The sequence below is a fragment of the Pelophylax lessonae genome (assembly GCF_965119305.1).
Source record: "Pelophylax lessonae genome assembly, chromosome: 4".
Taxonomy (NCBI): domain Eukaryota; kingdom Metazoa; phylum Chordata; class Amphibia; order Anura; family Ranidae; genus Pelophylax; species Pelophylax lessonae.
Genome location: NC_138771.1, coordinates 217,868,017 through 217,888,119, shown reverse-complemented (window position 1 = coordinate 217,888,119; position 20,103 = coordinate 217,868,017). Strand labels below are relative to the sequence as shown.

The 20,103-nt window shown below is 40.1% G+C and overlaps 1 protein-coding gene across 2 annotated transcripts in view; it reads right to left on the bottom strand.

Moving 5' to 3' along the window:
• GRM8 (glutamate metabotropic receptor 8) overlaps nt 1-20,103 on the bottom strand; it is a gene marked incomplete at its 3' end in the record, with an annotated part of 1,426,014 nt that overhangs the window by 15,121 nt on the left and 1,390,790 nt on the right. Inside the window, exon 10 of one of the 2 annotated variants that reach the window (XM_082254065.1) lies at nt 18,060-18,306. In XM_082254065.1, the coding sequence (XP_082110191.1) occupies nt 18,060-18,306 (247 nt within the window). Of the gene's footprint in view, nt 1-18,059; nt 18,307-19,798; nt 20,054-20,103 lie in introns of those variants that run through there. The other variant, XM_082254064.1, reaches the window with a different exon arrangement.

The following is a 20,103-nucleotide window of genomic DNA, read 5'->3' as shown; positions in this document are numbered from 1 at the left end:
CCTGTTGTACCAAGCCCAAGCCCCATCAGCTCAAGGCGGATTCTTAAACTACAACCCCTTCCTACTTGCATAGGTAGGGTGTAAAATTCTCCTGGGCCCCATCATGTCAACAGTGTGACCCAGAAGGTGAGAGCGGAGGAGGAACTTTTTTTCTATTTTAGGGGGTACATAATTCTACGCCGCATGTTGTAGTTCCAGCTGGCTGCCCACTGCCTATCCTGGCAGAGTGATCTCATGTACATGCTCCACTCTACATCCATGCCGAGGTGCCAAGCCTGATGTGAAGTGACTGACAGAAGGGAGCAGCAAGTCTAATGTCGGCAGCAGCAATGGATGGTGACTCTTCTCTGTGTGTTACACTAACATCTGCTTAGTGTCCCCAGAATCCTCACTGTACTTATTTTTGGTAATCCCACAGCACAGCAGGTGTTTTATGGTTCCCAATGTCACATGGCTGTTGGGTGCTCTCTTTAATAACTTATGGCTGAACTCTGTGTTACAGACTGTAACACAGTACTACCATAACAAAGTCATCACCCAACAGCCATGAACACTGTGACAGAGCCATACAGCACCTGCTGTGCTATGAGATTGCCATAATGCTGATGACAAGCATAGTGAGACACTACTTTACACTTGCCTTTGGGGAGGTAGTAAAAACACTCAGCTGTGCTGCTTTTTTACAGCCATCTAACCACTCCCCTTTATCCCTTTACACTCCGGTAACCCATATGTGCAGGGGCAAAAAGCCAGGCTTTAACATCCACACGCCGCACATATGCAATGATTGGAAGGCCATGTTTATGTGCTGGGAGTGCCCCCCCCCCCCCCCCGTATGCTCCCAGCACAAAGACTGAGCTGCCCAAAGCAGCTCTTGGTCCTGAGAAAATGGTGGTAGCTGCCGGGACTGGGTGAGGGGTGGGTTCAAGGACGGGGTCGAAGAGGGCCCTGTCAGGTAGGCTGTACAGAGCCCCATGATTTCTAACAGTGTTTATTAATTCCAGCTCTTTTCATCCACTTCTTGTCTACAGGCATTCATTCCAGTGTCCGCTTAACATAATTGCATTACTCCAGCTTCCTGATAGTGGCAACAGTGACAACTATACCTATAACAGGAAGTGACTGGACAGAAGTCTTTGTAGTAGGATCACCAGGTGTTTGTTTAATCAAAGCTGCAGATTTAGATGGAAAGCAATTATGAAATTACATTAACATGGTAAAACTTTCATGTAATGTCAGTAATCAGGTTTAGATCTACTTTAAGTATATTTTAAACTTTAACTCTAGGCACTTTTATTTTTACACTTTTCACCCCTTAAAGCTGAGCTCCGCCCAAATAGGGAAGCTCCGCTTGTTTGCTTCCCCCCCCCCAGCTGCCACATTTGGCACCTTTCGGAGTGGAAGGGGAAACTGGTACCTGGTTTTGACAGGTACCCGCTCCCACTTCCAGGTGACTTCGCTGCGGAAGTGGGACCGGGTACCTGTTACGCTGTGGCGAAGTCATCTGGAAGTTCGACCCCCTCCTCCTTCCCCCGCCGCCGGGCCATTCAATGAGCGCAGCGCACTTTGTGCATGTGCAGTAGGGAGCTGGCTGTGAAGCTGCAAGGCTTCACTGCTGGTTTCCCTTACAAGAAACAGCGGTGGCAGCACCCGAGAGCCGATTGAAATATTGGCTGGGATGAAGACACTACTGCATTTGTGGACAGGTAAGTGTCCTAATATTAAAAGTTGGCAGCTACAGTATTTTTCCTGAAGGAGCCTGGAGCTCCGCTTTAATATTTTTATACATCAGCTGATTTATCACTAAATGTTTGCTCAGTTGCATATTCCTCTGTAAACTGTGTTGGCCTGCTCTAGGAATGTAAAGCTAAAGCTGTCGTTCCAGCTTCCCAACACATCAGAATGGTGTCTTTGACAGACACCAGTTTGGAGGTTGTACCTCCACTCTTTCAGCAAACTTTGCCATTCACAATGCATGACCTGTGATGATGCTGGGGCCAGCCACTTATATTGAATATATGTATAGCTTAGTGACATAGCACCTGGAGTTGCAGCCGTTACAGCTGCAACTGACCCTTCTCAAGCATGCCCATTGGCTTGAGCCAATGTATTGAGAGGTAAAGGGAAGTTATAAGCCAGATTCAGGGATGCCACTACATGTGAGCTATAACTTCAGACAGGTCAAATGGCAAAGTGCAGGGGATGCATTAAGGAGCACACCTTAGTAGACTGTGTTTACTATATGTCTTTTCTATTATACCTGTGTTCAAATAAAGCAGTGCAACTCAAGTCCATGTGCAGGTTTTTTTTTTATCTTTACTAAGAAGCATTTCTTTTCTTAGCCTTCAGCTGCCCTGCATAGCTCTGACCAGCACATTCACCAGATGCAGTCTGCTTTAGCCTATGTCTAAGAGCGGGAAGTGAGATGCAGGAGATAAACTGAAGAGCAAGGAGAAGCCCATGGCTTTTTTCATTAGAATCAATGAAACTGGTAAATGATGTTTATATTACTATCTTTACTTCCAGAAAATTCAGTATTTGTAGTTTTTTATAAAAGTGTTTGTGGTTATAGGTGATAGAAAAAGATAACTAGAGAAGTAAATATGCTAGATCATAGTGGCTGTACATGGGTAGTGAGTAGAAGCACAACAGAAAGCTTTAGCTCTGAATGTGAACAGAACATTTTCATTATGTACATGTAAGCACAGACCTTGTAAGCCCTTTGGTTGCTAAACTACCAGGCTAAGTTCACCACATGTTATACGCATATTTAAGGTGTAACATGTAACATGCTACAAATTCACTGGCCTTGCACCCCTCCAACTCCCCATTGTGACAGGCGGCAAGGGATCTTCTCCCCCCACTCTCTTTCACAATCTGCAAAGAATGTGACCTTGCGGGGCTCCACCTGCCTGGCCACGTTGTTTATTCACAGAGTTCTGAAAATAGAAAACTTCAAGGTCTGGCAGCCTTTGCGGCTGTCGGCTTGTAGTTCTCAATGAACTACCATGGCTCTGTTGATCACTGTAGTAGTTCATTGATGTTACCCATTAGTGTGTAACTGTATGGCCGTACGATGAACAGCCAGACAGCTTACACACCGAGCGAAAGAGCCATACATTGCACCCACGATCTGCTGGGTGTGGGCACAATGCTTTCCAGGCTGGCAATAAAAAAAAAAAGGTGCACTTTTTGTTACCTGCAAAAAATGTGCATTTATTATTTAAAAAAAAAAAAAAAAAAAAGGTGAACGTATCCTTTAATTAAGGTGCATGCAGTATTCCTTCTATTTCAATTAACTTGTTAGTAGAAAAAGTGGTGAAAATCGTTTTATTATCTGAAGAATGTAAGGTAAGCAGTGACTACAACTGGAAATAAAGAACCCTTACGCTTGCTCACCAGACCTTATGGTCCCAGACACTATTACATCTGCACACCAATTACAGTTAGCTCCTAAGTAGCACAGATTTAGCAGCATCAGTAATTTAGTGAAAGTGAAATATTTTATAGCTAGAGGAGTTATTTCTGTAATTAAAGATTTAATTTAGTTATGCCTGGTTTCTTTTTAGAATATCCAAATCTTGAGACTACCCAGACAATAGGAGGCTGTAGATAAATCTTTTTACACTGAGAATGAAGTTTTATAGCAGCAAATTATGAACAGAATATTTTGCAGGGCATATTTCAGTAGTTTAGGCTTATGAATGTAAGTGATGAGTGAACCAAGCAAAGTACAATAAGCTGGACATTTGCTGACTACTTGAAAAAATTTGCAAATCCGCAAGTCCTGAACATAGCACCTGAATCTCATTGATATCTGTGGGATCCAAATCTAGTAATTATTTATAGCCTTTTCCAAGGACAGTTTTCAAGATTTTGGTAAATAAGGATATGGGTTGCTTGGCATTGGCATTGGAGACATGTACCAATGCAAAAACCTTTTCTAATTACTACTTTTCAGTAGGGAGTGGGTCTTCTAATAGGTATTAAAGGGGAACATTAAAACTACACATACATTCTTTGGGGATGGCTTTAACCAGCACATAAAGGGGTATACCTCTAGTATGCACTCCTGCAAAGGTGATTTTTATACACTTCCCGCTAGACCTATTGTAACAATACAGCCATCCGTGTGTTCTCTTATTCTGGGTGGACATCATACAATGTCCGTCCACTTGCATGCCTCAAGTACATTCCCTGGGGCATACAGCAGCGTGATCTGCTACCGGTCTGAACACAGTGGTACCATGTGATCTCTGTGACCAATCACAGTAATCACATGTTCACCAGTAATAATTGTCATGAATAGCTTTCATTCATGATTCATTATTTACTATTGTGGTCTCTGTGATTAGTAACAGCCCTGTACCATGTAATAGCTGTGGCCAATAGACAGTTAAAACAATTGCGGTACAATATTAATCACTGTAACAATCATTTACAGTATAAAAAATATATATATTTTTTAAATTATATTATTAAATTATATTAAATAATTATATATTATAAAATTAATTATCTATATATATCACTGCCGCCACATTAGTCATATTGCCCTTGATCGTCGCCACACCAGTTACAGTGTCCGTGATCATCACCACCTCAGTGATATTGTTCCTGATCACCTGACATCAGTTACAGTAAACCTGGTCACCAGACCAATGTATGCCGCCAACAGTGTTTCCTATAACCACCACACCAGTGCAGTGTTGCCTTTGGCTGCTGCCTGTACTCACCTTTCCTATTTATTAATCTTGCTTTTTGCTTGTTGCCTGCACCAATCCTTTGCCTGTTTTATGACCATGTACATGAACTCACCCATTTGCACATCTCACTGACTACCTTTCTGCGAGACACTAGTCACAGCCCACCTGGAATCACAGGAACACTTTTGTTTTCTTTTCTATATCCTCCTGTAGTTCCTGATCAGTGAACTTGGCATTCCTGGGGCAGCCACATACTAGTAGGTTATACTTGCTTGATTTATAGGAACCTGGGCTGCTATAGGTGATGCTACACTAAACTATTTTCTCTGATTACTTGTATAGAGGAGACCATTACAGTACATTGGTTTTGATACAATTGGTTGATTTGTGTGATATACAGGATACAATGACCTCCATTCCCAAAAGCATTTCGCATGCAGTATTTAGGTGTCCAGGCACATTTTGCCTAAATATTGCATGTGATCCTTAACCACTTCCCGCCCGCCCTATAGGCAAATGACGGCAGGAAGGTGGTTGTATTATCCTGACCGGACATCATATGATGGCGGCAGGATAATGTGCTCTGCGCGCCCCCTGGTCACATAGTAAATAGGAAGTGCCGTTGATCGGCTTTCCTCAGTTCGTGCCTGACAGGCACGAGTAGAGGAGAGCCGATCTGTGGATCTCCTGACAGGGGGGGGTCTGCACTGGTAATCAGAGCATTGATTACCAGTGCAGACCCTTGGGGGGGTGCCACTAGAACCACCAGGGATGCCCACCCATGACCCCACCATGGCCACCATGGCCACCAGGGATTGCAATCAGCACTCAGGGAGCCCACCAGTGCCCTCCCCATCAGTGCTGCCCACCAGTGCCCTCCCCATCAGTGCTGCCCACCAGTGCCCATCATTGCCATCTATCAGTGCCAACCACCAATGCCCATTATTGCCCACCAGTGATGCCTATCAGTGCCCATCAGTGCCCATCATTGCCGCCCATCGGTGTCGATCAGTGCCGCCTATCAGTACCCATCAGTGCCACCTATCAGTGCCCATCAATGCCCATCAGTGCCACCTATCAGTACCCATCAGTGCCATCTATCAGTGCCCATCAATGCCGCCTATCAGTGCCCACAAATGCTGCATATCAGTGCTGCCTATCAGTGCCGCATATCAGTGCCACCCCAGCAGTGCCACCCTATCAGTGCCTGCTCATCAGTGCCTGTCAGTGCGGCCTCATCAGTGCAGGAAAAAAACGTATCTATTTACAAAATGTTATAACATAAACAAAAACATTTTTTTTTTTAAACTTTTCTGTCTTTTTTTATTTGTTTAGCAAAAAAGAAAAAACTTTGCTGTGATCAAATACCACCAAAAGAAAGCTCTATTTGTGGGGAAAAATTGCATAAATTTTGTTTAGGTTCAGTGTTGCATGACTGCGCTATTGTCAACAGTGCTAAAAGCTATAAATTGGCCTGGGCGGGAAGGGGGAAAAGTGCCCGGTATTGAACATTTATACATACATTTATTTGAGTTATTTTTACCAAAGAAATGTGGAAGAATACATTTTGGCTTTCATTTAGGCTCCGTTCACATCTAGGCGTTTTGGGGCGTTTTTTGGGGCGTTTTTCTGCTCTAGGATCAGCTCTCAAAACGCCCAACAAGACAAATCCTATTCATTTCAATGGCCCCTGTTCACGTCTGAGCGTTTTGACGCTGTATACAAAACGCCCAACGCTCAAAAAAGTACATGAGCTTCTTTTTGGGCAGATTACAGGCGTTTTCCATTGATCTCTATTCAATCTAAAAACGCCTGCACAAAAATCGCGGTAAAAATCGCGGTAAAATCGCGGTAAAAAACGCCGCAAAAATCGCGGTAAAATCGCGGTAAAAAACGCGCGAAAAACGCTACGCTCAGGTGTGATTGTAGCCTTATGAAAGAATATTTATTTGCAAAATTTCATAGACAGAAATGAAGAGACATTTTTTTCCAAACTTTTCTGTATATTTCTTTAATTTAAAAAAAAAAAAAAAAAAAAAACAGTGGTGATAAAATACAACCGAAAGAAAGCTCTATCTGTTTAAGAAAAATTAGAAAAATTTAATTTGGTTACAGTGTTGCATGATTAAGTAATTGTCATTCAAAGTGTAACAGCGCGGAAACGTAAAAATGGCACGGGCAGAAAAAGGTGTCCAGTTTGAGGTGGTCAAAAAAATAAAAACACTGTAAATAATCGGCAGTTCCAATAGTCAGCCTTCATATACTTAACAATGAAATGTTGGAGGATCCCAGGTGACCTAATTAATCACATATGGTCATAGTTTGCTGTCAAAGCAAAGAAATAAGCCAGCATCCTGGGCCAGTTTGTTAAAGTTCAGCAGCCGAACTGGGAACTGACATTTGCAACTAGTCCGACAGGAGAGGTTGGTTTGGTGTGGAGGGGGTCATCATATTCATGTCTGTGGGTTGTCAGGATATCCTTCATTGTGATTGATGATAGATCTACATTACTGGATGGCATGATTGATGTTGGAATTATATCATGTTTTTTTTTTGGGGGGGTGGGCACACCTTTTTATGGTGTGTTTTTATTTTTACTAATTACATTTTGTGAATGGGTAAAAAGGGGTACTGTATACCCCAAACTTATTCACATATGGGCAGGGGGGGGCAGATATTTGGTGCCCCCTTTGTTTAAAGAGAATTTGTAAATTACAACTAGTCCTCCCTACAGACTCCCACATCCACTGACCAGAGATGTGGAGGTGAGGCCTTTAAACCTATTAACATATGGACAAGTTTCCCTGCCAGGTCTTCCCCCCTGGCAAGGTACCATCCCCATGTTGAGAGCATGTGGTCTGGTATAGTTTGGTTAAGGGGGTGCATGTTCGATGTCCCTCCCTTTTCTGCCCAGCAAGGCTGCATGCCTTGAAAAGGGTCTGGTATCAATTTTGGGGGGTACATCTCACAACTTTTTATTTATTTATTTTTTGAGATACCCCTCAAAATCCATACCAAATGTTTATAAACGTTTACACGAGATAAGAGTTTGTTATGGAGTTTACAGGAACCCCATGCTATTTTGCATGAGACCCTCCTAAAATCCATATTTGACCCTTATCTAGGCATGCAGCCTGGCTGGCTAGAAAAAGGATGGCAGCAACTGTGTGGCTCCCTGATCTTAAATCATACCATAGCCCATGCCAAAGCTTTGTCTGCACAAAGTTATACTAGATACCTGTGCTGGATAATGGTCTTTGTGGATCCTGAGGGGGGTCTTACACAAAAAAAAAAAAAAACAGCATGATGTCCATCTTCAAAGTGCAGCCTGGCAGACCAGAAGAGGGAGGGCCAGTAAGCATGTGGCTTTCTTCCTGAACCACACCTGGCCACATGCCCTCAATATGAGGATAGTACCTTGTCATGGAGGCAATTTGTCCCCATGTTGAGGGGGACAAGGGCCTCATCCCTAAATCCTTGGCCCAGTGGATGTAGGGGTTTGTAGGAGGGACTTTGAAATAAGGGACCCCAAGATATCCAGGACCTGTTGGTGAATGGGTACAAGGTGAGCGGTACCCCTTGCCACTCATTCAGAAAAAAGTAAAAGTAAATAAAATACAATCAACGTGAAAATTTTTTTTTAAATCATAGTGTCCCATGCTGTAAACCCAACCTCAATCACGTTGTTCAGCAATGTACAGTAGATCCATCGTCAATATAAGAACCTGTAATAATAATAATAAATAAATCACATTAACAACACTGCAACAGCCTGTGAGCACAACTTATGCCACAGTGGTGCTAACTGGAGAATATTCCATTGAAAATGACAGTTCTCTAGTCAGGGGCTGAATATAAACAAACCAGGGAAGCTGGCTGATGTCATACATTTTTTTTATAGCTCCTGACATAAGAAACCCTTTCTCAAACAGATGGTAAAACATTTTCTTCTGTGGTGCCTATGGCCAGTCCTTTGTGTCACATAATCATTTTCTAAATATTGTTGACTTTGAATATACTTACATATTAATTAAATCACCTCTAAGGCATAATGTTTGCATACTATGCAATTCTAGTTTTGCTGCCTGTTCAGCAATGATTTCAAATTTCAATGCATTTCTTTTTTCCAGTTCACTTATAGCATAGGCCACGTAGCTAGTTCCCACACTGACACTACTGTCCTAAATTACTAATATTTATGTCCATATACTGTCATACATATTGTGTGTAGACAAGCAGATGGGAGATGCATAGTATTTACTTTGCTACTGTCAGAAATGTAAAAAAAGTGATGTAGCCAGTTGCGAGGATACTAAGTAATGGAGGAGAGGAGACATTGCTGAATAAACAGTAGACTATTCATTTTCCCAGTGTGTTCATGGACAGATCATTGTATCATCATCCTGCCTATAGGGGGAGGCCACCCTTTCCTGACTCTAGGGCAGAGGACCATGGCACATGTACTGTAGTCCCTCAGCTCATGCTTATTGTAGAGTGAGGCAAACTACAACTCCCATGGGAGCCAAAGCAGCAGAGGATTCTGGGAAAGTCTATAAAATTGACTTTAAATGATGGGCTCACTCTATGAGAGATTGGCCAGGTTCTGCTGTTCTGACCACTGCTGCTTCTGCATAGAGACACAGAACCACATCTCTTCCGCACTCAGCAGTCCAGTGACCATTCTGCACCAGTGCCAGATGCCCAGTGAAAAAGCCTTCTTCAACAACTAGTGGCACAGAGTCACCCATACTATTTGCTATTATTAGTGTTTTTCCACCTACCACACCACAGCCTGCTGTGCATCATTCACTTATCCTACCATTAATCCAAAGGCTGCTCATCTCACCTCCTTGTACCTGATTGGTAGGAGGGCATTTTCCCATCCTTTACACGTGGACTCTGCTAGCAGACACTTTTACCCTATCTCAGCTTTGAAAATCCTATTACCCCCTATTTTCACTGCAAGGAGAACTGACTTAGTTGTCACTGTTTATACTCCAACTATTAAAGGGCCCCTACCATTGCTGGCAGAAGATTTAACCTCAAGCATGAACTGACTCTTCTCAATATATCTAGCAATGACTCAGGGCCGCTTCCCCTTTCCCAGCATAGAACTACTAATCCCCCCTCCATAACTGCATCATATAAAGTATAGGTTTGGCAGTTCCAGGTATGCACATATGGCTGTGTGGAACCTGAGTACCTTAGTAGCAGGCCTTCTTTCCACTGTCAGTGTTTCTCTGATGGCACTTTTCCACTGCAAGTACTGGCTCGGCTCTACTCGGCCCTGCTTGGCCCGGTTTGCTTTTCCACTGCTGGTACCGCATGGTACGGTGTTGGAACGGTTTGGTACGGTACAGTATGGTTTGCTTTTCCACTAAAGTAGTACTAAAGTTAAGTGGGTGGGATAACAACGGGGTGGGTGGGATTCTCTGACCAATCAGTGGCTAGTAGTGATTGCATGTAAACGATTGTGGGATATGGTACCGGGTATGGTACCTGTTGGAACCACAATCGAGTAGGTACTGTTTTTGAGAGCCGTACCGTTCGGTTCCATGCAGTGGAAAAGCGCCGCCGTACCGTACCGTACCGAACCATTCCTACACTATACCATGCGGTACCAGCAGTGGAAAAGCACAAAAGCGAGCCGAACCGTTCGGTTCCATGCAGTGGAAAAGTGCCATAAGGGATATGTTAAAGTCCACCCTGTGGTTCCCACCCTGTGGTTCATTTTTACTTGTATTACTCCACCTACAAGTGTAATTGCAAGCTGATTTTTTTCTCTAACTACATCACTAACTTGGTCTCAAAATATAAACCAAGCTGCCCTCTTTGGTCCTCCCAAGACCTCCTGCTCTATAGCTCCCTTGTCACCTCCTCCCATGCTCACCTACAGGACTTCTCCTGAGCTTCTCCCATCCTTAGGAACTCCCTACCCCAATCTGTCTGATTATCTCCTAATCTGCCCATCTTTAGACGATTCCTGAAAACCCTTCTCTTTAAAGAAGCTTATCCTGCTTCTAACTAATACACTGTGTTTTTACTTTCCCCATCAGCTCATACCCCACAGTTATCATCTTATGTACCACTTGACCCTCCCTCTTAGATTGTAAGCTCTAAAGAACAGGGTCCTCTGATTCCTCTTGTACCAAACTGTATTGTAACTGTAATGTCTGCCTTCATTTTGTAAAGCGCTTCACAAACTGTTGATGCTATATAAATCCTGTATAATAATAATAATATAATAGTATTGTCAACTTGAATTAATCTGAAGTAATCAATACAATAGTGTTGACTGAAATTCATGTTAATTGACTTTATTTTGCATTGGATATTGCCTGTGGCATGTATACTGAAGATCGTATTTGAAACTTTTTGACTGTATCTAGAATGTCAGAGGGGTCAAAATGTTTTCAAGGTCAGGGCAGTTCCATAGGACAAGCATCACTTAGCAGCCCTTCTGGGGTAAGTGCTATAGTGAATTTATTATTATGTGTGATTTGTTATGGAGTGCATATATTCCAGCTAAGTGGTGGTGTGCCTAAAATAACAACATATTTTACTGTAATGACTACTTTTATGACTACTGTTAGGGATTTAACATGTGTATCCCAAAACTGCATGAAGTGCTCACTGAAATCATTAATGCCTCTAAAAAAACAGATATATATATAAAAAAAGCCAAAAAGCCATAGTGCACAATTTTCTGGGGTATCCAGTATGCATTCACATAGATGTCTGCTGTAATCATGGTAAATGCACATATTCAATTTCTATATGCTGCTGTCTCTGAACAGGTTTTAAGTGATACATAGTACAAAGTATGCTTTTTTTTATTGTTCTAACAGAGATTTTTTTTTTTACCTGCTGTTTTGCTTAGTGCAAGCACATTTCACTTTTTATCAAAAATTTTTTTAAACATTTTTTTTATCAAATAATATGCTGACATCTACATTTATTACCAGACCTGGGCACTGCATTGTAATTGAAGGTATGCTTTTATAAACAGGTTATGCATTGCAGTCACTGTGCACATGTACATCTGCGTGCTACTGCAATATAAGCACACCATAGCACTTTTTTTCTGTTCCTATTCATTTGTGTTTAAAATTAGGACCTGTATTTTCACCCAAGTACATATGCATACATGTAACTATTTAGAATTTTGCTGGTAGGGAAGGAAGTGATCAGCAAGGAATTTTTTTTAATATACTTGGAGAGCTTGAATGTATATTGTAATATATGTGAATCAATAATTCCTATATTTAAATAAAAGTGCTTATTTTGCATCTACCTAATGAGTATGGCTCCTTCCATCAAATAATGCCCTTTGTATAATTTTATAATAGTCATAATCAGCCTTTAATGGATTATTTTGCTGCTAGAAACTATAAAAATCCCAATTATTACTAGATCATAATTTCTGAGGCATTTGTTGTAAATATTATATGTGAAGCTATTAAAACAAATCCGTGATGAACTCATATATACATTTAATTAGATCTATATTCTTCTTAGAATGTCATACTGTGCTTATAAGCTTGAGATAGCAGATTTTGTGCTGGGAGCATCTGCTATATCAATAATATATTATTATAGCTTATAGAAAACAAGACAGTATTTATTGTTAAGATGAGAGCAGTAAACATGCTATAAAATGAACGTGCATTAAAAAAAAAAATTGTACAGTATATGAGAGCCTTATGCAGCTCTTTGAAATTGTTAAGTTCACTTTTTTTATAAAGATAATGTACCATATTTTTAGTAATGAGTAAAAATAAAAACAGAAACTAAACATTTGTTGAGGATTGCTAGAAGCTAGTTCATTAGTAAAATGAAAAACTCCACAAAGCTAAAAAATTGCATAATGCTTATTAGCAGATGCTCTGTATATCTAGTAAAATGAAAACACCTCTCTCAGTAAGATCTATTTTATTTAATCAAAACTGATCTGGTCCTGCATTTTTAATTCATGGAGCAAAGAAAAAAAAAAATCTCATGCTCAATTTATATTTTTCCTTTATTAAGAATCATTTAGCAAAAATTTTGATCTTTAGCAAGCAAGCAGACTAGACCAATGGTTTTCCAAATAATTTAGAAACATAACTTTACCAAATATGCTAAAGTTTCCATTTATGATCATCTTTACTTATGAACAAATACATATTGAATGAAATATAAATAGTCACAATTATAATTTTACAACCTCAATTCCAAAAATGTTGGGATGCTGTGTAAAATCTACATAAAAACAGAATACAATGATTTGCAAATTTCATAAACCCATATTTTTTGTACAACAGAGAAAATGTACCATTTTGAGGAAAAAATAAGATAATTTTAAAATTGATGGCACCAACCCATATCTCAAAAAAATTGGAACAGGGCCATGTTTATTACTATATAGCATTCCTATTCTTAAAACAACACTCTGTAAACCTCTGGGAATCAGTTGCTGACGTTTTGAGAAAGGATCCTGATATAGGATTGTAACTGCTCAATAGTCCTGGGTCTTTTTTTAGCACTGATAACAAGCAATAAGGTGCCTCTCCTCTTTAGTACGAAGGACACAGTGCCCATGGTTGCCAAAAAGAATGGCAAATTTTGATTTGTCTCACCACAGAACTGTTTTGCGCTTTGCAAGAGATCATTTTAAATGAGCTTTGGCCCAGAAAGTGTTTCTGGATCATGTTCAGATATGGCTTCCTCTTAGCATGATAGAGATTCACCTTACATTTTTGCATGGCACAGTGATTTTTGGGAGTGTTCCTGAGCCCATGCAGTAATGTCCATCACAACCTGTTGAACCTCTGCCCATCTTTACTTCTGAAACATTCTGACTCTCTGCTAATTTTATACCCAGCCATGTTACTGACTTGTTGCCAAATAACCTAACTAGTTGAAATATGTTCTTCTAGCTTTTCCTTTTTAGCACCACTTACTTTGCCAGCTTTTGTTTCCCTGTCCTTATTTTTTTGAGACCTGTTCCTGCCACCAATTTAAAAATTACCTTTCTTTTTTCCTAATATAGTACATTTTCTCAGTTTAAACATTTAATATGTTTTCTATTGTAAATAAAATATGGGTTTATGAGATTTGCAAATGATTCCATTCTATGTGTATGTAGATTTTACACAGAGCCCCAACTTTTTGGAATTGGGGTTGTACTGTATATGAAGCTAAACATTGAACATGTTTGAGGTTTCCTAGGTGTGACACCTGGCATTGGCAGACAAGAACATGCACTAGATCAATTCCTCTATATATTACTAGATATCAACAACTTAAATAAGAACTTTGTGATGAGGTCACAGAACCTTATTATCAAGTTTCATATCTTGGGTTTATGGCATCAGTTTGACATCAGTGTAAAAAAGAATTTTAGGATCATTTAGAACTCACTGATGAGTGAATTTACCTGCAGTTGAGCTTCTTCTAACAGCATTTGACCTGCTTCAATCGGGTTTTAAATTATTCCCATAGACTCAAAGTCAGTAAACATAGGTCCTAAATATTGTTATAAAAAAAATCCAATATAGGGGTTGCCCAGCCAAATTTGATAAAGTGTGGGGGGTGTGGTGCTCCTCTGACCTTACCATCTCTTCTACCTAGGGCCCTTTATACGGGGATAGATCTTCTGTATGTTTTTTTTCTCCGTATGGTCTTTTATACCTTGTTTGGTTATTTGCCTTATGACGTACTGGAATGTAGCATACTGCTTGAAAAAAAAAAAATTTTTTTTATTGTATTCACTGTGATTTGATGTACCATTTAACTTTTTACTTTATTTTCTTTGTTTGGGGCTCCTGTTGAGTGCCCTGTTTGTATGTACCTTAAGCTTTATATCCTTCAATAAAAAGAGTTTAAAAAGAAAAAAAAAATATCCAAGGGCTCCTCTCAACATCCAGTGACTTGCTTTCTGGTCTATGTTTTGAGCTGATCATGTTAGCACTCCAAACAAAAAAGCAGAGTGCATTGCAATCAAGGTTATCCACTAAAGCAATGTGTCGGCTTTATTTCCCTGCTTTGAAGGGAAACAAAAACTGGCATATCGCTGCTCTCTCCTGTCACTCACTTTGACAGCACAGCTGACTGAGCTACCATGCACAGCTGCACCAGATTTTGCACTCTCCTCTCCAGTTTTAGTAAATCAACCCTTTGATGTATTAAATTATATTCTGGTGGCATGGAACCGGTGGGAGTGATCCATATCTGTTCTCTTACTCAGCATTTTATACAAAAAAATAGAAAAGGGGACCATCATATAAGTTTGATCCTAAAAGTACAACAGAGAGATATTACCAGTCTCTCTTGACTGGCAAGTTGCAACTTACAGTTTATGTCTAGTAACCCACTGAGTCCCATTTTTATTCCTTATGGTTCAGCATGGTCATTGCTACTTAAAGAAATGTAAATGTTACTGCTTGATTAAAATAGTCCATTACTATGAAGTATGATTATTATGCAGATGACAAACATGTGTACCTTTTTATTATAAGGCCCCTTTCACACATGGTAGTCCATCGGTAGGCTCCGTTTTTCTCAGCGGGGGATCGATCTGCCGATCCCCCGCTGAGCAGGCAGGTGGCAGCTGTGTCTCTACGCTGTGTGCAGAGACCCAGCTGTCAGGTCCCCATTCTTCTCTATGGGGGAATTAGATGGGAATGGACCATCTGTCCGTTCTCATCTGATCCACCAGACAGATGGAAAAAAGGGTTTCTATCCGTCCGGATTTGACGGATCGGATGTCAGCGGACATGTCTCCGCTGACATCCGATGCTCCATAGAGATGCATGGGGCATCTGTTCAGATCCGCCTGAAAAACGGACAGGTGGATCTGAACGGTCCACCTGTGTGAAAGAGGCCTAAGTCTTGACTAAAGGATTCTTTATTAGTAAACTTTGCCTTCCTAGAGGAGCTTGAAGACTGGGTGATTTCTACCTGTTTGAATTTGAACTTTGAAAAAACTGAGATTTAAAAGTATTGGGTTGCCTCTGCCTAACCTTTTTGGACAACATGCATTGCTTACACTCACAGCTTAACCTTGATGTGGAGTTTGATTGAGTTTTAACATACTCATTGTCAGCTGTAGTCAGTATTTGATTGTTCCACTTGAGAAACTTAGAATAAAGAAGTTTGATACACTAAAAGACCTACCAAATCTAATTAATGAATATGATCCTACAACTGGATCTATATAATGCATTGTACTGTAACAGAAAACAACATGCAACCATTTAATTTATTACACCTTCACTAATTACTCCAGTTCTCCATATCCTCCACTAATTTCTAATAAAGAGAATAAATACACTTGTTGCTAATCTGCTAAAATGTAAAGCATTGAACTAGCCTGGCCCCACATAATGTATCTGATATAATAACTAAGACAATATTCCCACGCATTTCCTATGTTCCAGAGGTCACCTTACCTGAAATCATATGGTACACCTCTCCTCTCCTCTCCGCTCTGTACTATAGTCTAAGAGACTCAGTCCATGGATATATTTTACATTTAGAATATATGCTTTCTTTTACTTTCACACTGTTAGATAATTAATCTATGTAAAATCTCCATTAACCACTTTAAGACCGCTCACAGTAATATTACTGCGGCAAAGTGGCTCGTTATCGTCTGACGACGTAGTACTACGTCGTCAGACACTCCCCCTTCTGGGCGGCGCTTGCGCACCACCGCAGGCTCGCTCCCGCTGTTTTCATTCACAGCGGGAGTCGGGCCAGGGGATGAGCAGCGGCGATCGCCGCTGCTCTTACCCGATCGTCGGGGATCGAGTCTGGAGATCCGCCCGCTGTGTGTAAACACAGCGGGCGGATCTCCATAGTGACACGGAGTGACAGATCGGACTGTTCAGCATAGCTGGACATCCGATCTGTCCATGACTCACTCAGTCACCTCCCCCCCTACACGTCAGTAAGCACCAGGCATACATTAACCCCTCCCTCTCCAATAAAATTAACCCCTTCCCTGCCAGTGTCATTTTTACAGTAACAGTGCATATGTATAGCACTGATTACTGCAGTAATGTCACTGGTACCCCCAAAAGTGTCAAAAATGTCAGTCAAGGGTCCGATCTGTCCACCGCAATGTCGCAGTCCCGCAAAAAAAATCGCAGATCGCCGCCATTACGCGTTAAAAAAAAAAACACCAAAAATGACAGAAATCTTTCCCTTTGTTAGTAAACGCAATAACTTTTGCGCAAACCAATCAAAATACGCTTATTGTGATTTTTTTTACCAAACATAGGTAGCAGAAAACAAATTGGCCAAAAATTTTTAAAAAAATTGGTTTTTACATCTTTTTTGGGGGGAATTTCATATAAAAAAATGTTAAAAATATTGTTATTTTTTCAAAATAAACGCTCCTTTTTTGTTTATAGCGCAAAAAGTAAAAATCGCACAGGTGATCAAATACCACCAAAAGAAAGCTCTGTTTGTGGGGAAAAAAGGACGTAAATTTCGTTTGGGTACGGTGTCGCACGACCGCGCAATTGTCAGTTGAAGTTGCACAGCGCCGAATCGCAAAAAGTGGCCTGGACGGAAGACAGCAAAATCCTCCGGTGGTAAAGTGGTTAACAGATGTAAATAATATTATAATTAGAAATATATCTCAGTTAGATGGGAATATATTTAAACTACTGAGTGTGTTGCAGCATCAAACCATTTCTAGCTTCCCTGTTGGTATACTGTAAATAGTTTTCAAGGTCTGACCTTGCTCTTTCCTTAACATATCTTACGTGGGTTGTAAACAGAAGCCTTATAGGAATTCTCCAATCATGCTGCACCCAACATATATTTGGTAGGTATAGTGACTAATTAGGGAGGATTGTATTAGCCACTGTACAGAAAGGAAAAGGGGGTTATAATTAAATAATTATCAAGCTGTGTTCTCTCTTTGTCCTGGGGACACACAAGCACTCACACCTGAAGCTGAGAGGTAAATTAACGTTCTACTTGTATTGAAAAGAGGGTTTTGTGTGCAATTTGTAAATATCATGTAACCCAATGTACTTATTCTATACACTGTTCTGTGAATCCTGTTTAGTGTGTAGTTTGTATATATTATGTAACCCTATCAATAAATGTGTATTTTAGTTTTAACTACCTCTTTTGGTATAAGAATCCTCACTGGCTGTGTACATTAATATTCCTATATACACTTAACTTAGTTAACAAGGCTTCAGGGTTAATTGCCATTGAATTATTTGTTAGAAATATTTGTTTTACTTTTAGCATTTTAAATGCCATGCTTTGATTTTTTTAGGGTAGCAATATATTACTAAGTTTATTATTATTAATAATATTATCAATTAAAGATTTCTTCGGGTTACTTACTGTTTGTTTCAAGACTTTCACAGAGTTCTGTTTTGACTTCACCATTAGGTCGATCATTCCCTTTTTGAATCAGCTTGCTTTGCATGGTAGCAGCTGTCACAACTGCCTTGAAACTTCTCTTTCTTTTTTGAACATTTTGCTCAGGATGAAAGATAATAATGTAAACCTTGGGCATATATAGCATTCCCAAAGACACTGAAGCACTTAAACTCATGGATACTGTCAGGGTAGTTGTCTGGATGTACATCTGAGAGCAGGTACCCAATTTTGACAGGTACATGCTTCCAATTGCCGCTGAGCTCGGCACCGGAAGTTCTCCTCCCTCCCTGCCCCTTGCAGTCTTCTGGGACTCTTACAGGTCCTAGAATACAGCATCCAAAAGTCAGGATGTACAGCACAAATTGGGCATGTGCAGTGGGCACCCGACTGTGAAGCCACAAGCTGCCACAGCTGGGTGCCCATAGTGAAGATGCCAGTGCTGCCAAGGGAGGGCGGAGGATGAAGACAGCTGGGGTGAGCACACTGCTGGTCCGTGGGACAGGTGAGTGCCTCTTTTGTAAGACTTTTATTTTTTTGATAGGTGCCTGGATCTCCTCTTTAAGTTTCAGATTTACAGTCCTATTAGCCCTCAGAAAAAAGTTCTCAAAATCTGTTTGTTCTCCCCTTCATATTTCTAAAATGCCTACTAGACAGCAATAATTAATATAAATCTTTTTTGGGGGGAATTTCATATAAAAAAATGTTAAAAATATTGTTATTTTTTCAAAATAAACGCTCCTTTTTTGTTTATAGCGCAAAAAGTAAAAATCGCACAGGTGATCAAATACCACCAAAAGAAAGCTCTGTTTGTGGGGAAAAAAGGACGTAAATTTTGTTTGGGTACTGCGTCGCACGACCGCGCAATTGTCAGTTGAAGTTGCACAGCGCCGAATCGCAAAAAGTGGCCTGGACGGAAGACAGCAAAATCCTCCGGTGGTAAAGTGGTTAACAGATGTAAATAATATTATAATTAGAAATATATCTCAGTTAGATGGGAATATATTTAAACTACTGAGTGTGTTGCAGCATCAAACCATTTCTAGCTTCCCTGTTGGTATACTGTAAATAGTTTTCAAGGTCTGACCTTGCTCTTTCCTTAACATATCTTACGTGGGTTGTAAACAGAAGCCTTATTGGAATTCTCCAATCATGCTGCACCCAACATATATTTGGTAGGTATAGTGACTAATTAGGGAGGATTGTATTAGCCACTGTACAGAAAGGAAAAGGGGGTTATAATTAAATAATTATCAAGCTGTGTTTTCTCTTTGTCCTGGGGACACACAAGCACTCACACCTAAAGCTGAGAGGTAAATTAACGTTCTACTTGTATTGAAAAGAGGGTTTTGTGTGCAATTTGTAAATATCATGTAACCCAATGTACTTATTCTATACACTGTTCTGTGAATCCTGTTTAGTGTGTAGTTTGTATATATTATGTAACCCTATCAATAAATGTGTATTTTAGTTTTAACTACCTCTTTTGGTATAAGAATCCTCACTGGCTGTGTACATTAATATTCCTATATACACTTAACTTAGTTAACAAGGCTTCAGGGTTAATTGCCATTGAATTATTTGTTAGAAATATTTGTTTTACTTTTAGCATTTTAAATGCCATGCTTTGATTTTTTTAGGGTAGCAATATATTACTAAGTTTATTATTATTAATAATATTATCAATTAAAGATTTCTTCGGGTTACTTACTGTTTGTTTCAAGACTTTCACAGAGTTCTGTTTTGACTTCACCATTAGGTCGATCATTCCCTTTTTGAATCAGCTTGCTTTGCATGGTAGCAGCTGTCACAACTGCCTTGAAACTTCTCTTTCTTTTTTGAACATTTTGCTCAGGATGAAAGATAATAATGTAAACCTTGGGCATATATAGCATTCCCAAAGACACTGAAGCACTTAAACTCATGGATACTGTCAGGGTAGTTGTCTGGATGTACATCTGCAAAAAAATATACAAACTTGTTTTAGAATACATAGAACAGCCCATGC